Genomic DNA, 19,226 nt, shown 5'->3' on the forward strand with positions numbered 1-19,226 from the left:
CAATATTTACCAGGCGATATTCCCCCAGTCCTTACAGTTTTGAAATAAATAGAGAACATTTTAAAATTGCACTATTTTCCGGGAAATTGTGGGACGTAGTTCAGTGTACGACTCGTGCGTACACGTTCTGATAAATTTGTCCCACTTTTATTTACATGATATTTCGTGTACTCCTAACTAAGAGCGTTTAATAATTGTCATCTGTTTTACAATTTTATTGGTCTTTCGTGACATGATTAACTGTATTTTAACTCTAATTTACCGTGTACCTTATCCAAGGGAAAAATAGCTTTACATTGAAATAATACAGCTAAATTCATAAGAGTCTAAAGTCTGTGTTGAACTCTGTATTCAACTGGAGCCTACGGTGAAAAATGAACTTAATATATATAAAAGCAGAAACACCATCAAAGCGTGCTGACGTTAATGAATAGTTCGACGAATCATGAATGAGAATATTAGATGCTAGTGATGCTGTAGAAATGGGCGGCAGAATTCGCCACGGATTTGCTCATTTGACTTTGAGTCTGAGTCCAAACGGTGAGTATAGCTGCTGCAGTGTAACCCAGAGCTAACAGCATCGTACAATTTATTTTGATAAGCGGATTATATTTACACTAATTGGTTGTTAACTTTTACAGGATTTGTAAATATTAGGATTACATCGGTTTCCCATGAAAGAAGATAATTTTAGCCTGTACTTAGTTGTTGCAAGCAAGAATGTTTCAGAGAATATTATAACTACTATAACGTGGATATAACCGGTGCTGCAAGAAATATATAAAGGTAACTTATATTTTGTTATTACTATTATCGTCATAATTATATATATTTCTTTCCATTATTTTCATGCTTGCGTTATATCGTCTTAATGCTATAGTCATTCCGATATTGAGGACTATCAACATCGTTATGTTCATTGTTTGCATCGTCTTTGTCAAAATGTATCTTTACCATAACCATCATAATCATCGCAATTATCATCTTCAATATCATAAATCATTTTTATTTATTTTAATACCTGTATACGCATTTCTTAACTATATGTTTGTTTGATTTCATATTTGAACTACTTACGGTAACTAGGTGCGCATAGTGGTAAAGAGGATAATAATAATTTCTAAAACTGTTTAGGCCCTAATATTCATAATTTATACAATGTAAAGCTCTGTCTACACTATCAAACTTTATGTGACAAAATGTAATGTGCCCATATATGGACATGATTATGTCATATCACTGCCATATTTGAGCATACCACTACCATATTTGCGCACTTTTTTTGTCAAACTAGTTTGATAGTGTAGACAGAGCTTCAGATGCTATGAACATTAAGGTTTACCTTGCCTGTCACATAGGCCTACCTATGTTAAGACGTAAAACCTCCTAACGCTACCGTAATTTGAATAAAAAGCAGGTGACGCTTACTACGAGGTTCGTCATACATTCTAGAGTAGCCATTTGCAGTTTTTATTTTGCCAGATCGACAGTCATTCAATTTATACCTCTAGTTGCACTAACATTTAGAAAAATGGTTAAATGGTATGATTAACTCGTACTTTTATCATATATAAAATAGAAGATGTAGGCCTAATGCTTGTTGTATTACAAATTAGTAGTTTATCTTGCCTTTACAAAGTCTTTAGACGTAGGCCTACCGTAGGTATGTCATCTAGTGTGTAGCAAATGCTCACTTGTGGTATAGCCTACGAAAAACATTTTTAATCGACTAATATATTTCACAATCTTTCATTGTTATTATTCATCATGAAGTGGCTTGATTAATTGTAGATATATTTGATATGTGTACGTATCTCTTGATTGGTCTATCATTATCTGAACTCTCTAGTTACGGAATTCGTGTTATTATTTTGCTCGGCCATTTTGACAATTCGTGTATTTTACTAAAATACTATGTAATAATGTACTCTATTACAGTAATTTTAATAACTGTTTATATTTTAACAGGGTTTTCACCATGGAGAAGATAGAGACGGGAGGAGAGCCGCGTGTGGTTATGCCATCACGCGCGCACTTCCTCGTTGGTTCGTTGCTTCTGGTCGCCGGCGTAGTGGCTTTGATCGCATGGTGTGCGTGGGGAAACCCCGAAACGGACATGGGTACACCGGACAGTGTATGTTCATTTTATATCATTGTCTTGTCATTTGTTGTAGGTTTTAAACATGAAATGTTGTGGCCTCATTTCGTTTGTGTGTATGTTTAAAGCTCTGTCTACACTATCAAACTTTATGTGACAAAAAAAAAGTGATGTGACCATAATTATATGGACATGATGATGTTATATCACTACCATATTTGGGTATATCGGTACCATTTTTGGGCACATCACATTTTATATTGTCAAACTAGTTTGATAGGGTAGACAGAGCTTAAGTACTACGTTATTTAAATGATTTAATTGATAGAAATAATAACTTTTTACCCAAAACATAGGCCTATTTTTTTATTTTTTTGAATGAAATAGGTTTTTTTATTTAACAATAACGCTTTCACTGTGTGCATTGTGTAGTACTAAATACTGTATAACATTCACGTTACAACCATTTACTAGATATTAAAGACACCGATTAACCCTGATAGTCGGTACTTAGTGACGTACTTAGAATACAAGCTATGTGTAATTATAATAATGGAGGTGAGTCTACCATACCACAAAAGAAATGTGTATAGTATCCCGATAATAACAAACAAATAATATACATATACTACAATACATTTTAAGACCTTTGCATATAATACATAATTTATAAAATGCTCTACTGTTAAAAAAAAACAATTAAACTAAACGGTAAGCATAACATTAAATAGAAAAAGCGAGATTAACATTGAAAACTACGCGTACAATTATTACGGAGCTGCGGTTTACATAATACATGCAATAGATATTATGAGACCAGTTGCTTTCAATATTGATTGTAAATGTCATTAAAAATGTATTCTAACAAGCTGTTAGAATACCTCTTCAAAAATGCATTAACACGTACTGTAAACGTTTATTGTACTTTTATTAAATTAAAAAGTTTGACTACATTGTAGGCCTATGCGTAAAGCTTCGTGCCCACTAGACGACGCAACGGAAGTGAGTTGACCAATACAGTCTGGATGACCCACGCGTCGTTATTGATCCAACTAGACGCAACGTAAGAACGTAACACTTGGTTTCCACTATAATGCAGCGCAAGGACGTAAGCGCAACGCAAGTCTTTGCTGATTTTAAAAGCCCACGGGGTCGTGCGTAATAAACTTAAGGGAGAGGAATCATTTCTATATGTTATAATATGGCGTTCACAGTACAAAGATTCTTCGGGCTCACTCGTGAAATAATTGTTATATATTATAGTATGGTGTTCACAGTACGAAGACGCTTCGGGCTCACTCGTGCCAGTAATCAAGAAACGAAAATGGCGCGAAAATGTCGTAGTATACATTCATTATTTCATATTCGGTGTTTCAACGCTCATTTAGCAACGCTTCGGGAACTGAATCATTTTGTGGGAGATGTGCGAGTAATGAATTCAGGCGTAAAACACATCGTAAATCAAGTACACGCTCCGATTATTATACGGCGATATTAATAGTACGTTTCGCTAGAGTGTTGGAATCACTTTAGTATTCTTAAATTGTCTGCTGGAGCTTGATATAGTGTTGGAACATCCACATTATGCAACATTATTAATAAGACCTACGTATTCCCAAAGCATGTTTAGACTAAATGATTTCTAAGCCTACTGTACGATTGTTTTGGAATATTAGATATTGTATAATACTAAATAATAAAAAAAAAACAAGAATGAACTTATATTTGTTTGTTCTCCAATTATGTAATTTCTTTAATATAGAGATTGTATTGGAACGTAAAATATGCATTGTGTGTATGATGACTGGAAATTTACTTGTAATAACAAATATTCAATGGTTTGTACATAGGAACGTGTTCGTAATCATTACATTACAATATCTAAAACTATAAATAAGTGTTAAATTGCCTGACTTCAATTTCACAACTAATATAGGCCTACAAAGGCATATATGGGAAATTTGAAATTGGATTTTTCATTTCTCTATATTTCAGAATTCACATCCATAGAAAACAGTAAATAACAATCTTAAAACTGTATATTTTTCGTGACTTTAAATACAAATGCTCTTTGTTTTAAAGCGTCGATTCTACAGATCTATACCGTAATATCGACTAACTAACTTAAAACTCTAAACGAATTTAGTGATTAGATTTTTAAGATACAATTTTATTCTATGTTGATACAATGCTGATTTATATTCAGCAGCTACAGGGTTTAACGAATTCATAATCGTTAACACGTATACATTAATACAAATGAGTTCGTAATCGATAAAATGAAAATGATTTATGTATGAAATGGTTAATCTTTAAAATGCCACATTTATTTCATGTTTAACATTAAAAATGTAATTTTCACATTAAAAATGAATTTCATTTAGACTGATCACATTGACAAGTGTTAATATATCTTTACAATTAAAGTGGTTGGATGAGGGGAACAAATAGTGTCGCTCCTCTATAGGATTTCAGTACAGACGTACATAGGCGGATTCAAGTATTTTTTTAAACATTTTGTACATTGTAATGCGAAAGATAGAACACTTATTTCAGTTCGGGACATACAATTTGCCATTTTTAGGCCCTGTCTTCACCACCGTACCTATTTCAAATCCTGGATCCGCCACTGCGAGCGCACGCGTGTTTTCAATGGTTTGAGAGCCTTTTTTATACAATTATCTACCCAGTGTATTGTGTTTGTAAATTGAGATGCATTAAACTTTACTTTATCTTAATATGTACAGTATGGCGTTGTGTTTGATGCTGGATCGAGGGGAACACGACTTTTCGTGTATAGATGGCCAGGCGGCAAGGTTAATGGCACGGGGGTAGTAGAAGAAACAGCTGTTTGCACTGATGGCGAAGGTAAGTGGACGCTATGGAGTTTAAAGCTTGGTTGCCACTAGGGCGTGCGTAAGTGTAACGAAAGTTACTTGGTCACGCACGTTGTGCGTAGGCCCTTACCTTGCCTCTAAAGCTTGGTTCCCACTAGCAACGCAACATACGCAACGTCACAAAATGCCCTTCCAATAACTGTGTTTGCCCCCGCCTGCGTGAAATCAAACCTGCGATTTTTGCAGCACTGTTGCGTCGTCGGTTCCCACTTGTGATTATGCAATACAGCACTTTGCGTCAATACGTCGTTGCGTTGCGTCCTAGTGGGAACCACGCTTAATACTTTGTTCCCACGAGAGATGTAACACAAGAACATAGACGCAAACGATTTCACGGTGACCAATCACACGCGATGGATGATCCGAATTTTCGCTTGTTATTGGCCAACTCGTTTGCGTTGCGTCTCTATTGGAAAGCACCGTAAAGGTTGTAATAATTAACCCGGATCGGATAACACGGAACATAAAGCTTGGTTCCCACTAGAACGTAACGCAAGGACGTAAACGCAACGCAAGCGTTTTAACCAATGACAAGCGAAGTTATAGACAGTTAGCAATCACAATCGAATAAGCCATCGCTTGTGATTGGTCAATTCACTTGCGTTGCGTTACGTCCTTGCGTTGCGTCGCTAGTGGGAACCACACTTAAGAGTGCGTGGGAGGTACGTATGTAAGAAAAGGAACAATTCGTACATGGCGCTAGTAAAAGCGTTAGGCCTATTTCAAAGGGTTCGATTTATTTCCATATAATGCCAAACGTCTGATAGTCCTTTTCATAATCAGCAAACAACATCAACAAATTTAACCAAACCATACTTTACTTAATAATTTAGCACTATCGACCTTTGACACGCATCCAGAGGACGCGGGCTCAGCGCTGGAAACCTGTGTGAATGCGACAGAGTTACCAGGTCCGAAAGATGTCACTCGAGCATTTCTAGGAGCGACAGCTGGAATGAGAATTGTGGAGTAAGTTAATACGATTTGTTTTTTTACAATTTTGAAAGGGGAAATTATAACAGTTTTGAAAGAGTAAGCAACGAATACTACTTCGTTAATACTTTGAATGATTTACAGTAAAACATGACTTCACAAGGCGTATACCAGAATGTGAATTATATAACAGACTTAACCTAATTCTGCAGTATTAAGTAAAATACTAAATGGCTCTTCTTAATGGCTTGCTTAAAGCTATCACAATAGGATAACTTTTACTTATAGTGTATTTTGTATTGATTTCACAAACTCATATCATATATTATCGAAGTAGGACAAAGCGTCTAATGTCGTGCAGTATTAACATCCGTTCCCGTTAAGCGTGTCTCAAACTCTCACTAATTCTCATCTACCGTATATTCCGTAACGCATGCGTGTACATTACGGTAATGTGGCTAGTCAGTGTAATAAAGTTGACGCCAAAAGCGCCTGACTTTGCGATCGTTCACTGTTTAATTTGAATACGCTACCATCTACATTGTCGATCATTCTATATTAATTTACTCGAATATGTAGAACACGATCAATTCCAACATTAATATCCAATCCTGTATGTTTTATGTTCGCTAGGCCTACGGGTATTACCGCGCATTTCATTTAATATTCCACTTTTATTGCTCTCCTGCAGTGAGCGCAATCCGACCATCAGTGATGCTATTTTTACGTCGGTACGAAAATATCTACACAATTCGAAGTTCGACTTTCGTAACGATAATGACGCCCGAATAATAGACGGCGACGAAGAGGGAATCTCAGGCTGGATATCAACAAATTATATAATGAAAACACTAGAAGAGGTAATTAATAAGTTATATAATCTTTATAGCGATTTGAGATAACAAATAACAACTCTTTCGCTGCACCATAAAAGAAAATACCAGATATTTAAAGATGTATTGTCCTCCAAAAACATGAAAAATTAAAATTAATGAAAAAAAAAGAATTACAAAGTTTATCTCTTCCGTATAAAAAAAATGGTTAAATTCAACCAAAACCCAACTTCCAGTCAAATATTTGAATCGTTTGTTTCCATGATGTTAATGATATTTTATAAATAATTTCAGAGTCCAAAAACGTTCTCCCGGCATGCTCGTTCGTTAGTTTACTCCAAACCTAAATCAACTATAGGAGCTCTTGATCTAGGAGGCGCTTCGATGCAGATTTCATTTATACCAGAAAACGCAGAGAGCATATCGCACGCACAAATAAATACACTTCGACTATATGGAGTGAATTACAACGTGTATAGTATGAGTTACCTTTGCTATGGTGCTGATGAGGCTAGGAGACAATATTTAGCCCAATTAATTAAGGTAAGTTGATGCATCTTAGACGTAACAAGTACATTCATGAAAAGGGTCCATCAAAAGTAGACTGAAATATTCACATTTATACAGTATCACTGTGTGTCATTTTAAATGTCCATGTCTGTGTACAGAATGAATATAACATTTTCTTTACTAAGTTTTTAAAACCATTTGTTTGTTTGAAAAGAAATGTTTAAATTCAATGTATTACTTGAGTAGATGGCAGCATAACCATTTATTACATGATGACGATGATCTCATCTTTAATTGCTAATAGTTTGTAATTCTCATTTAGATACCAATTTGATTTAAAATTGGAACAAAAGATCGCGTTAACCTGTTATTGTATAAAATAAATTATGCCATTCACCCGTCCTGGAATTATAGACCATCGTGTTAATTATATTTTGTATACTAATTGTAGGCCTACCCTTCACCCCTCCTGGGGTACGTGGGGTCTTCACCCCTCTTGGTGGTGGGTGGCGATTGACCGTCAGTGAGTGTATTTGTATGAAGTTTGAAGCGGGTTTCCACGAATGATTACATTTTTAATTGTTATTCATTACAGGATGCAGGGTTCGCAGATGTAGTAGACGATCCGTGTGGACACACTGGTTTCAACGAATCCATACCACAGTCTGATATATGGTCATTACCATGCACACAAAAGCCTTCTGATATTATTCTACCAAAAATGTTTAAATTAGTCGGTGTCGGCAATGGCACTGAATGCAGACGAAGGGCATTGAATATCGTGCCATCGTCCGCAAGATGTACCCATAAGTCGTGTGGACTAAATAGCCAGTTCCAGCCACCGCCATATGGTAACTTCATGGTATGTTTTCTTTTTTTTATTCCATATTGACTGTATCTATGTTCTTGGTTCCCTATCGACGCAACGTAACGTAATATACACAACGTAAAGCGTGGTTCCCACTAGCGACGCAACACAAGGACGTAACGCAACGCAAGTGAATTGACCAATCACAAGCGATGGCTTATTCGCTTGTGATTGCTAACTGTCTATAACTTCGCTTGTCATTGGTTAAAACGCTTGCGTTGCGTTTACGTCCTTGCGTTACGTTCTAGTGGGAACCAAGCTTAAGCAAATGCCCTTCTAATAATTGTGTTTGCCCCCGCCTGCGTGAAGTCAAACCTGCGATGTTTGCAGCACTGTTGCATCGTCGGTTCCCACTTGTGATTACGCAATGCAGCTGCTGCGTTTTGTTGCGTCGCTAGTTGGAACCAAGCTTAAGATTGGGTTATCATTTGAACGCAACAAAAGCAATTTTACCAATCGCGATGATAATTCAAACTGTCGCTTGTGACTGGTCAAATCAATTGACAGCATATAATATATATCGTGGAAACAAAGCGTTAGTTGGCTTATAAAACTCAGTTAAGTATAGATGATTGGAATTATTTTTTGCTGAATGAATAAATGTGAATTGAATAAAATAATTTATTCCCCGGCCCATTCTTTAGGATATTCAGTAAAGACGAATTTTCATTTTTTTGTTTTAGTGGGCTCAAAACAACACACTACCATTTATGCCTATTTATAAATTTTGTAAAATGTTTTAAATTCGCAGGCTTTCAGTGGATTTTTCTACGCAGTGAGTGGTACGGGTCTAAAGGAAAACGCTAAAATATCAGAAATCCACGAAACCGGTCTAAGTTTTTGCCAGAAAAACTGGAATGATGTAAGTTTATGATTGTTGGTCATAAAGAAGGAAACAAATAAGCAGCATATTAGTAGTGTAGGAAAGCTACTTATGAGAACGAAGTTTGTGTGGACACCCCTCTTTGGATAATGGAACATTCTCTTGCGTGTAAAGCTCTGTCTACACCATCAAACGTGTTATGTGAAAATGATGTATATACGGACATGATTACGTCATATTGCTACCATTATTTGGGCACACACACTTATTTTGTGTAGACGCAGCTTAATACTCCTGTTTATATAAGCGGGTTTAAGTTGTTAATGCATTTCTTCTGTTCTCTACCTCATTGTAGGTTCAAAAATAGGAAGTCAGTTTCTCCATTTGTTTCGGTCATAATCTCTACTTTCCTTATTTGTATTTTAAATGTTATACTTCTCCAGGTAAAAGACATCACCAAAGTTGAATACGTGAAATCATATTGTTTTAATATCAATTATGTATATGCAGTACTCACCAGGGGATTTAAATTCACAGAAGACAATTGGAACATAAAATTCGTTAAAAAGGTAAGTCTGGTAGAATTATCTAATTAATTTAATTGTTGATGCCATGAAGATATTTACACTGAATGAAGAAAAAATTGACAACTGAACGGATAATCGAAACGGGAATAGATTGACTGCATTAAAACGTGGTTCCCACTAGAACGCAACGATGTTTTGACGCAAAGCGATGTATTGCGTAATCACAAGTGCACATCACTGTTGGGTCGTCGGTTCCCACTTGTGATTACGCAATACATCACTTTCCGTCAGTGGGAACCACGCTTTACTGGCCGTTGGTAGCAGTGGATGAAATAAATTAAATGAAATCCGAAACAATAATAAAACTGTTCTCTTTTGTTTCAGGTTAACGGCGTAAGTTTAGCCTGGTCGCTAGGCTTCATGTTGAACACCACTAACATGATTCCTGCCGAGGCACCAGAAACAGAAACACCCATCAACTCGCCCGCCTTCATCGTCATAGCTGTACTCTTCACCATCATCGCTGTTATAGGACTCTGTTTAATTATTTACAATCTCAGAAAAAGGGCTTAGATCAAACTGTGTAAACCGTTTGTTAGGACTATTATTACAAATTAATAATGACGTGAACCTAATTTCAAAAGTTTTGGTGTTTCTTCACTTCGTCGCCCGGTTATTATCGTAAAAGTTAGACGGCCTATGTTTTGTTTTACAATAATACAAGACCATACTACGTAAACATGTTTCTGGTTACAATGCCAATTTATGACAATAATGTCTACAAACTAACGTAGATTTCAAAATAGATTGTTGGTTTACAGAGCAAAAATTCTTCTCCCAGCCAACGATTGCCAAATGACGTTTCTCGGCGATCTCATGGAGAAATTGATGCATATTATTCAATGCTAAATTATAAATAATGTATAATATAATAATTTAAATTGTGAATGTAAAAGGTAGACATACATTGTGTAAGATTTATTTATGTGGAAATATGGATCTACGAATAAAGAATAATTGAAATATTTACCGTATCGTTGGGCTTTCTAAAAAATGCAGTTGAGAATTCTCCAAGTCTCCATTCCATATCAACACTCCAGCAATAAGTGCGATTATGAGTAAGAATATATGTATTATATTTAATAAAGGTAATAATTCCTGGAGACACATAGACGCTACGGTATATGCTGTAATAACGTTGTCTGTTGATGTGAAATTGTAATGATTTTTACATAGATCCATAGTAAGTGTAAAATATGAAATAAATATAATAGACAAAGAAATAGAGTTATTTTATTCTTGTGATAGTTGGAAAATCGTTCTTGATGCACCAATTAAACGATTGCAATAATATGAGAACGGAGTTTGTATTGTGTACACCCCTCTTTCGGATAATGGAACATTCTCTTGCGTGTAAAGCTCTGTACGTATAACACACCACACTTTATGTGATAAAAATGTGCTGAGGCCATATATGGACATGATGTCGCATCACTACCATATTAAGCATATCACTACCATATTTGGGCATATCACACTTTTTTTGTAGTGTAGACGGAGACTAAGTTGGTAAAGGAAGATCCAGATCCACATCATGGAGTAGTGCAGAATATTTGAATTCTAAAAATAAAAGTTTTGGATAATATTTTTAGGGCATTCTTTTATATTTTCACAAATGATAACGCAACATACGGGACGGTAGATGTCCATTGTAAACAATCCCACTACCTCTCTGCTGCCGTAACGTTAACGTTACCCTTCCGTCAATTACGCGTTGAAGTGGTGACTATACGCACCTCGCGCGCGCATTTTCTATCCATCGAATTTATATTTCGCGCACTAAATCTGTCCATTTCAAATATACTTTGTAAAATTTTTTTGCGGGAACCACACCGAGAGCAGCTACGGTAAAAAAAATGAAAATAAAATTGAGCATTTTGCAGTACCTGCATTTGGATAAAACGTACAGCTTTTTGACAGCGAAGAATGTTAAAATTGTATTAGAATATTTTAAGCTATTGGACGTTCATGACCAGATGGCAATTAATGGTAGGTACGTGGTTTAGAAACATTATGCCTAGCTAAGCCTAGCCTAGCCTAGCCTCTAAGCCTAACTAGGCTAGGTCTAGCCTATTTAGGAATACTATTCTATCATTAGCCTAGGTTTATGATATTCAATAATACCGTTTATTTGTTTTTTAGATATTCAATTTTATACGTTCATGCACCATGTGACAAATTTGAATAAAAGTCGTATATACAAAGTTTTCGATATGTTGGACGTAGATGGCTCTGGTCAGATTGACTTTGACGAATTCTACCTGCTTGTGTGTATACTCATCTCAATACAGGTGGGCCACCGCAATCATACTTAACTAATATTATATTATTATTATTATCTTCATTATTTCATCACGCCATCTTCCTCATTTTTCTCAATTTTGTTTCAGGATAAAGAAGAGAAACAGTTTATCTACCGTCATTCTCGGACGGTGTTTGAACTGCTTGATGAAGACGGCAGTCAGAGCATATCTGCAGAAGAATTCGGTACATTTGGATTTCTTTTCAATTTTTACGGAGATGCGGTGAATGAAATCTTCAAACATTTTGACGTATCTGGCGATCAGGTATTATACTGTTATGTACCTCCGGTACAGGTATTATACTGTTATGTACCCCCGGTATAGGTATTATACTGTTATGTCCCCCGGTACAGGTATTATACTGTTATGTACCCCCGGTACAGGTATTATACGGTTATGTACCCCCGGTACAGGTATTATACTGTTGTACCCCCGGTACAGGTATTATACTGTTATGTACCCCCAGTCCCAGTATATGTATTAATTACACTATTTTATGTACCCCCGGTACAGGTATTATACTGTTATGTACCCCGGTACAGGTATTATACTGTTATGTACCCCCGGTACAGGTATTATACTGTTGTACCCTCGGTGAAGGTATTATATTGTTATGTACCCCGGTACAGGTATTATACTGTTATGTACCCCCGGTACAGGTATTATACTGTTGTACCCTCGGTACAGGTATTATACTGTTATGTACCCCGGTACAGGTATTATACTGTTATGTACCCCCGGTACAGGTATAATACTGTTATGTACCCCCGGTACAGGTATTACTGTTATGTACCCCGGTACAGGTATTAATTTATACTGTTATGTACGCCTGGTAGGCCTACAGGTATTATACTGTTATGTAACCCCGGTACAGTCTATTTTAAATAGAGGAAACACATCGTTCACTGGGTATGTCTTTTTATTACGCAGGCACTTGACTACAAAGAATTTAAAATGTTTGCAATGGCGTGTATTGATCGACAAAACGAGATAGATCGACAAAAACGTGAGAAAATCGAGAAGCAAAAACAACTGATTGAAGAAAAACAAAAAAGAAAACAGGCATTGATTCAAGCTGGGAACTGCCGTGGTGATTTTATAGAGGGCGTAGTGGACACTTTTAGCCGATGCAACGTTATGTAAAGTGTGGAAAACCCAGAGAGTTGCTATAAGATCTTTGGGAAAACCATGAATGCGATATTACTCAGTATCGTCGGATTTTCGCAGGGCTACAACTGGGCAGAGCATCAGTGCTTAACCATGGAGGTATAAAAATAGATAATACCTCCATGGCTTAACGTGCTAATAACACGATAAAAATGAATATAATATATTATTAATTAGACCACCTGAGATTAAGATAAGACTAAAATAACATTTAGAATTAAAGGTTTATGAGGAAGAAGGTTTTATTTTATGCAACTTAGATCGATCGATACAATAAAATGATCTATAATATTATTAATTGTACTGTACTGTATAATATAATACAAGAAGTGCATATTGTTGTAGTTTTTTGCGGGTTTGGCTTTCCATAAGAGATGGGTAAAATCTTTTTTCAGCACGATTTCAGAAAAGAGAATGTGGCGCATTGGAGTTCAAAGATCGATTATAGTTTATAGCAATTCCAGAACTCTGGTAACAGCTTCCAAAAATGTAGATATATCTGGTATTTTCCCACCAATAGTTACCCCTTTTGATACCGATGAAAACATACGGTATGACTACCTCGAAGAGAACATTCGCCGCTGGAATAGCATACCGTTCAAAGGTAGGCCTAGCCTAGGCCTCTACTCTAGTTTAGCTAACCGATCGATATAAGTTCCCGTACCTCTTTTGCGTGAATATAGACTGGCTTGACCAACCTAACAGCCCATGCTTAATTTTTTTTAAATTATCACAGCCTCACAGGTCAAATAAATAACAAGTGCGCGTTTTTTTATGATTTTTTTAATTTGTTTTTTAAACGAGAGTTTATTTATGGAACGCCAAATTAGACAAAACGCAACTGGCAAATGTTGACGTTGCTTGTCCATTTAATTTGTCAATTTAGCCTCAAACAATAAATGGACCCACAGTTCCATATTAAAATAGCCAACCTGTAATTTACAACAAAAACATTTTATTTAAATACGACAATATTAAACTTTTTTTTGGGAACAAATCTTTGTTTTTAGGCTATGCAGTGCATGGATCAAATGGTGAATTTGCATACCTTTCAAAGGATGAACGAGTTGAAATATTAAAACATGTTAAGAAGTTTGCTACAGACGATAAAGTGATCATTGCAGGCTCTGGCTGTGAATGTTAGTATATGAATGTTTGTAACATTATTCAAATATTTTTCATTAAAAAAAATTGGTTATTATTTTTATATATGTTGTCTTATCCCTGACACAATGGTTATGTTACATCAATTGGTGCAGATAGGTGAAGAAGATGTTCAAAATCAAAATAGGAAACTTTTTTATGTCAGATCTTTTTTTTTTGTATCATACTTATTAATGTTAATTCAAATTTCTATTTATTTGATTGTTTTCAAAAATCTTAAAATAAACATAACTCAATACAGTATATATCTTATTCTTAATTTACAGTTTTTGTTTATATGTATTTGAATATTTTGTAGCCACAAGAGATACGATACAGCTATCCAATGAAATGGCTTCCGCCGGTGCTGATGCATTGTTGGTGATAACTCCTTGCTTTTATAAAAGTGGAATGAGCAATCCAGCTTTGTTACAACATTATACAAAGGTAAATTCAAAATCTAAAGTCTTAACATATTATGATAATGGGACTAGTGGGTGTATTTAAGATAAGCACCAAACATTAGTACACACATAAGGTTCAAATATTAAGCTCTGTCTACACTATCAAACTTTATGTGACAAAAAAATGTATGTTCCCATAATATATGTATAGGAAACGATGATTTCATATCACTACCACATCACACTTTTTTTGTCAAACTAGTTTGATAGTGTAGACAGAGTTGAAGACACCGACATAAAAACAAAACATAAATATGCACATAAAGCTGATTTCCACTAGGCGAATTTGTTTGCGTGAATCGAAAGCATTAGCTTATACGCATACGTATTCGTGTTTCCATCTTCTTGCGCAAATTCGCCTAGTGAAAAATCGCCTAAAGAAATAAACATAAACACCCGAAAACCAATCATTTTTGTATTCGCACAATGTGTCACAATTTACATTTTATCAAATTATTTTTGCAGGTTGCAGATAATAGCCCTGTGCCTATTATTTTGTATAGTGTGCCGGCAAATACTGGGATTGACCTGAGTGTAGAAGTCATATGCAAATTAGCTGAACATCCAAACATCATTGGAGTTAAAGAAAGTGGTGGCGATGTAAGACAACGTTTGTTTTTTAAAAATACGATACGAAAACCCAAAGAAAGGAAGTACCACCTTTCTGGTGATTCACCTTAAAGCGTGGTTCCCACTAGCGACGCAACACAAGGACGTAACGCAACGCAATCGAATTGACCAATCACAAGCGATGGCTTATTCGCTTGTGATTGCTAACTGTCTATAACTTCGCTTGTCATTGGTTAAAACGCTTGCGTTGCGTTTACGTCCTTGCGTTACGTTCTAGTGGGAACCAAGCTTTATTTGCTTGCTTAATCTGACATTATGGTTATAAACATTAATATGTTAACATTTACAGGTGGCTAAAATTGGTTTAATGGTTCATAAAACAAAACAGCATGATTTCAGTGTGTTAGCTGGTTCAGGTGGCTTCTTCCTATCTGCACGTACTGTCGGTAAGTAAGGCAGTGTAGCTTGGCAAGCAAAAATGCTTCATAACCCATTGCAGCAGAATATGGAAAGATATTTAGAGGAGGGATTACTCCCATTTTTAATCTGATCAATTCATAGTTGAGCCCGCTGAGCAAAAATGCATGCTATAAAACTCTTTACACTCATTCGTTCATCACGACTATAACTTTTATTTTCAGGTGCTGTAGGTGCAATAGCCGCCGTAGCTAACGTTTTAGGTTCTGAAATGTGTCAACTGGATCAGTTGTTTAAAGATGGAAAAACAAAAGAAGCCATCAGCTTACAGCATCGTATCATTGCACCCAATGCCGCAGTAAGTATCAATTTAAATGACTTAAGTCATTAAGCCACTCTAGTGGTGGTGTTGTAGAACAAAAAACATCATCACCCAAAATGTGGACGCTTCAGAATCATATTACAGTGTATAATATATGCTATGGTGTCATAGAACAATTCCTTTAGTCTTCAAATCAAAACAATAAATTATTATACAATTTAAATAATTATTCTATAATTTTTTCAGGTTACAAGAATGTTTAATGTTCCTGGGTTGAAGAAATCTATGGAATGGTTCGGATATTATGGTGGCCCAACACGATCACCACTTCAGCCACTAACAAGCGATCAAGAAAAACTTGTGAAGGCTTCATTCACAGAGAATGGGTTTCTTTAATAAATACCAATGTGTGAACTAATGGACAACAAATGAGGATATGAACCTATTATGTTCTACCTGGCCACCATTTTTTGAACCACATAAAACATAAATATTTTTTCAATATATGCCAGTTTTTGTAGAATAATTCTATTTTGAGAATGGCAATGAAATTAATGATGATGATACGCATAGCTCAAGATATGGTGTGTGATTGAATAGGCGCACAGCCAATTTGTGGCTCCCATATGAGATGGGAACATTGTCCTAAGTTTGATTCTACTTAAATCGGATATCTTGTACTCGGTTGTCTTGGGTTGTTACTTATGTTTTCTACTAAACATATTCTTAAATTTTGTCTCATAGAAAAACTTGAACAAAAAGACTTTATACTGTTTGAGGTAAACATTTACTTTTTGATTTTTATCCTTTTCTGTTGATTGTTTTGTACTATGTTAAATTTAACTTTATTATTATTATTATAGACATATTCTGTTAATGAAAGTAAACGAGGGGTTACTCAAATATATATCCTTCTCCTTTGTCTACCATCCCGAAGCAAAGCCTCGCTATCGCTATTATTATTATTATTATTATTGTACTAACATTAAGTATTTAATGATTTATTTTAACCATAAGCCTACTACTAGTAATATTAATATGTTAGTAACTTAGCAGTGAAGGAGGTACATTGACCTATGTGGACGTGCACACCTTTTTATGAACGAATAGTTATCACTAAAAGGGTTTTCCAGTAAATTTAAGTTTGTTATTTATGTAAATTATTCCTTTTACTTTACTGTGTAAAATCTTGTTCCACGTGATTGGTCACATAGTTTCCAGTTCCACACGTTTCTTTTATTTTACAGTATTATGTTTTAAACATTTTCCTTTTTTTTTAAATAAACAGTTTTAAATGAATGAATAATAATATATAAGTAAACAATACTGTTCTTTTATTTGTATTATTTTGTTGTAAACATTTATAGAATAAAACACATTCAGTTATTTGAATTAAAAATCGGTATGCGTATATTATATTGCCATATATAGTCATTTATGCCATGTCGGTATGCTCATATGTCCATATGTTGCGTCTTTATCATATATGGCTATAGGTTAAATAATTTTTTTTCAATTTTCTGCCATATACAATACAAAGAAGTCAAAACAAATATAAAAGGCAAGGAAAGACCAAACTAATAATCATCTTGGTCATATATGGCCATGTATTACATAATCTAATTGCCATATATAGCCATATGTTGCATAATCATCACCATATATGGCCATGTAGCGTAATCATCATCATATACCATCATATATATGGCCATGTGTTGTGTAATCATCATCATATATGGCCATGTGTTGTGTAATCATCATCATATATGGCCATGTGTTGTGTAATCATCATATATGGCCATATGTTGCATAATCATCACCATATATGGTCATATGTAGCGTAATCATCATCATATACCATCATATATGGCCATATGTTGCATAATCATCATCATATATGGCCATATGTTGCATAATCATCATCATATATAGCCATATGTTGCATAATCATCATATATGGCCATATGTTGCATAATCATCATCATATATGGTCATGTAGCATAATCATCATCATATATGCTCATATGTAGCGTAATCATCATCATATACCATCATATATATGGCCATGTGTTGTCTAATCATCATCATATATGGCCATATGTTGCATAATCATCACCATATATGGTCATATGTAGCGTAATCATCATCATCATATGGCGAAATATAAGTGGGTCAAAATATGCATGTTTTCGCAGTAACTCCTGGGCCATGTTCAGGGATTCTTCGAAAAGTCAACCGAACAGTATGCGCATATATGTTGCCATGTCGGCATACATAAATGGCAAAATATGGCCATTTGTTGCGTAATTATTGGAGGGGATTCATTGAATATGTCTATACAGATGTTTTTCCACGTGTTAAGAATGGGCCGTGGTCCTGTGCCTTGATCAAACAAAAGAATAAGATAACAGAATAAGACACGGACTCAAGTATGCTTTTAATGCAGTGTTATTATCTGCTTTCCGGGCTGTTAGATTACGACCATAGTACAAAAACTGCATGAAGCACACACACACCAACTCCAAGATACTTAAAAATCTACAATTACAGTCATCATCTTCTCCGTTATAACATCCATATTATTATTTAATAAAAACGATCATATTAATAATAATAGTAGTAATATTAATTGTAATGATAAGCACAATAAACTAAATAAACATATACCGTTAAGAATTGTGTGGAATGATTAACATACACATAAATGATTTTTAATTTAAGCCACACAAAACTCGTTGAAAAGTTAAATGCCTATAGAGGGCGCCCTTTTATTCTAGAAGCCAAAATAATAATTAAAAAAAACATTGATTTTAAAAAATAGACAAGCTGGAAGATATAATAAATACTTATTATTATTTATGGTCTTTACACGACAACATTCTAACTGCTAATTGAATAATAATGAACCCATCACATACATATCTTGTGAAACTCTATGGCAGGCAGGATGTGTAAGCAATAATATTCCCATATGTTAATAAAGCGGGCATATAAACAATTACCAATAATATTATCTGATCAACTGTCTTATCAAAATAAACAAAAGATAGCTGTTATATGGAAGCAAACATTTAAATCAGGAAGTAATAAACAGCGTAAATAAAAAACGCAAAGCAATTATTCGCAACTGATTTCACTCGTCAGTTACATATTAAAACTGATCAACAGTTAAAAAAGCAACGAAAAATGAATTGTTAAAATAAAAATAGCAAAGAGGGTTTAATATGCACCCACATTACATCATAAGCACCACGTTATTAAAAAAAACCAAGCTTACACTCATTCTATTCG

At 35.0% G+C, this 19,226-nt stretch overlaps 3 protein-coding genes across 5 annotated transcripts; all 3 read left to right on the forward strand.

Moving 5' to 3' along the window:
• Positions 1 to 635: 635 nt before the first annotated feature.
• Positions 636 to 10,772, forward strand: LOC144837980 (ectonucleoside triphosphate diphosphohydrolase 3-like). Of its 2 annotated transcripts, none has more exons than XM_078693304.1 (10): positions 636 to 786; positions 1,969 to 2,134; positions 4,846 to 4,966; positions 5,829 to 5,964; positions 6,620 to 6,788; positions 7,056 to 7,304; positions 7,867 to 8,133; positions 8,891 to 9,001; positions 9,406 to 9,531; positions 9,874 to 10,772. In XM_078693304.1, exons 2-10 carry the CDS (start codon positions 1,979 to 1,981, stop codon positions 10,060 to 10,062), a joined length of 1,524 nt encoding a protein of 507 aa, XP_078549430.1. In that variant the 5' UTR covers positions 636 to 786; positions 1,969 to 1,978; the 3' UTR covers positions 10,063 to 10,772. The 2 variants fall into 2 exon arrangements, with proteins under 2 accessions (XP_078549430.1, XP_078549429.1); XM_078693303.1 differs by lacking the exon at positions 636 to 786 and adding an exon at positions 1,428 to 1,542.
• Positions 10,773 to 11,405: 633 nt separating this feature from the next.
• On the forward strand, positions 11,406 to 13,278 carry LOC144836779 (EF-hand calcium-binding domain-containing protein 9-like). The gene is made up of 4 exons (XM_078691632.1): positions 11,406 to 11,538; positions 11,692 to 11,840; positions 11,940 to 12,116; positions 12,783 to 13,278. The coding sequence occupies exons 1-4, from the start codon at positions 11,406 to 11,408 to the stop codon at positions 12,993 to 12,995; spliced, it is 672 nt and encodes a 223-aa protein (XP_078547758.1). The 3' UTR covers positions 12,996 to 13,278.
• Positions 13,279 to 13,365: 87 nt separating this feature from the next.
• On the forward strand, positions 13,366 to 17,328 carry LOC144836778 (4-hydroxy-2-oxoglutarate aldolase, mitochondrial-like). Of its 2 annotated transcripts, none has more exons than XM_078691630.1 (7): positions 13,366 to 13,623; positions 14,030 to 14,158; positions 14,482 to 14,609; positions 15,092 to 15,226; positions 15,546 to 15,632; positions 15,948 to 15,971; positions 16,182 to 17,328. In XM_078691630.1, exons 1-7 carry the CDS (start codon positions 13,434 to 13,436, stop codon positions 16,329 to 16,331), a joined length of 843 nt encoding a protein of 280 aa, XP_078547756.1. In that variant the 5' UTR covers positions 13,366 to 13,433; the 3' UTR covers positions 16,332 to 17,328. The 2 variants fall into 2 exon arrangements, with proteins under 2 accessions (XP_078547756.1, XP_078547755.1); XM_078691629.1 differs by having other exon boundaries at positions 13,368 to 13,623; positions 15,546 to 15,642; positions 15,838 to 15,971.
• The last annotated feature ends 1,898 nt before the right edge of the window (positions 17,329 to 19,226 follow it).

This window comes from Antedon bifida, chromosome 3, assembly GCF_963402885.1.
Source record: "Antedon bifida chromosome 3, ecAntBifi1.1, whole genome shotgun sequence".
Lineage (NCBI taxonomy): Eukaryota > Metazoa > Echinodermata > Crinoidea > Comatulida > Antedonidae > Antedon > Antedon bifida.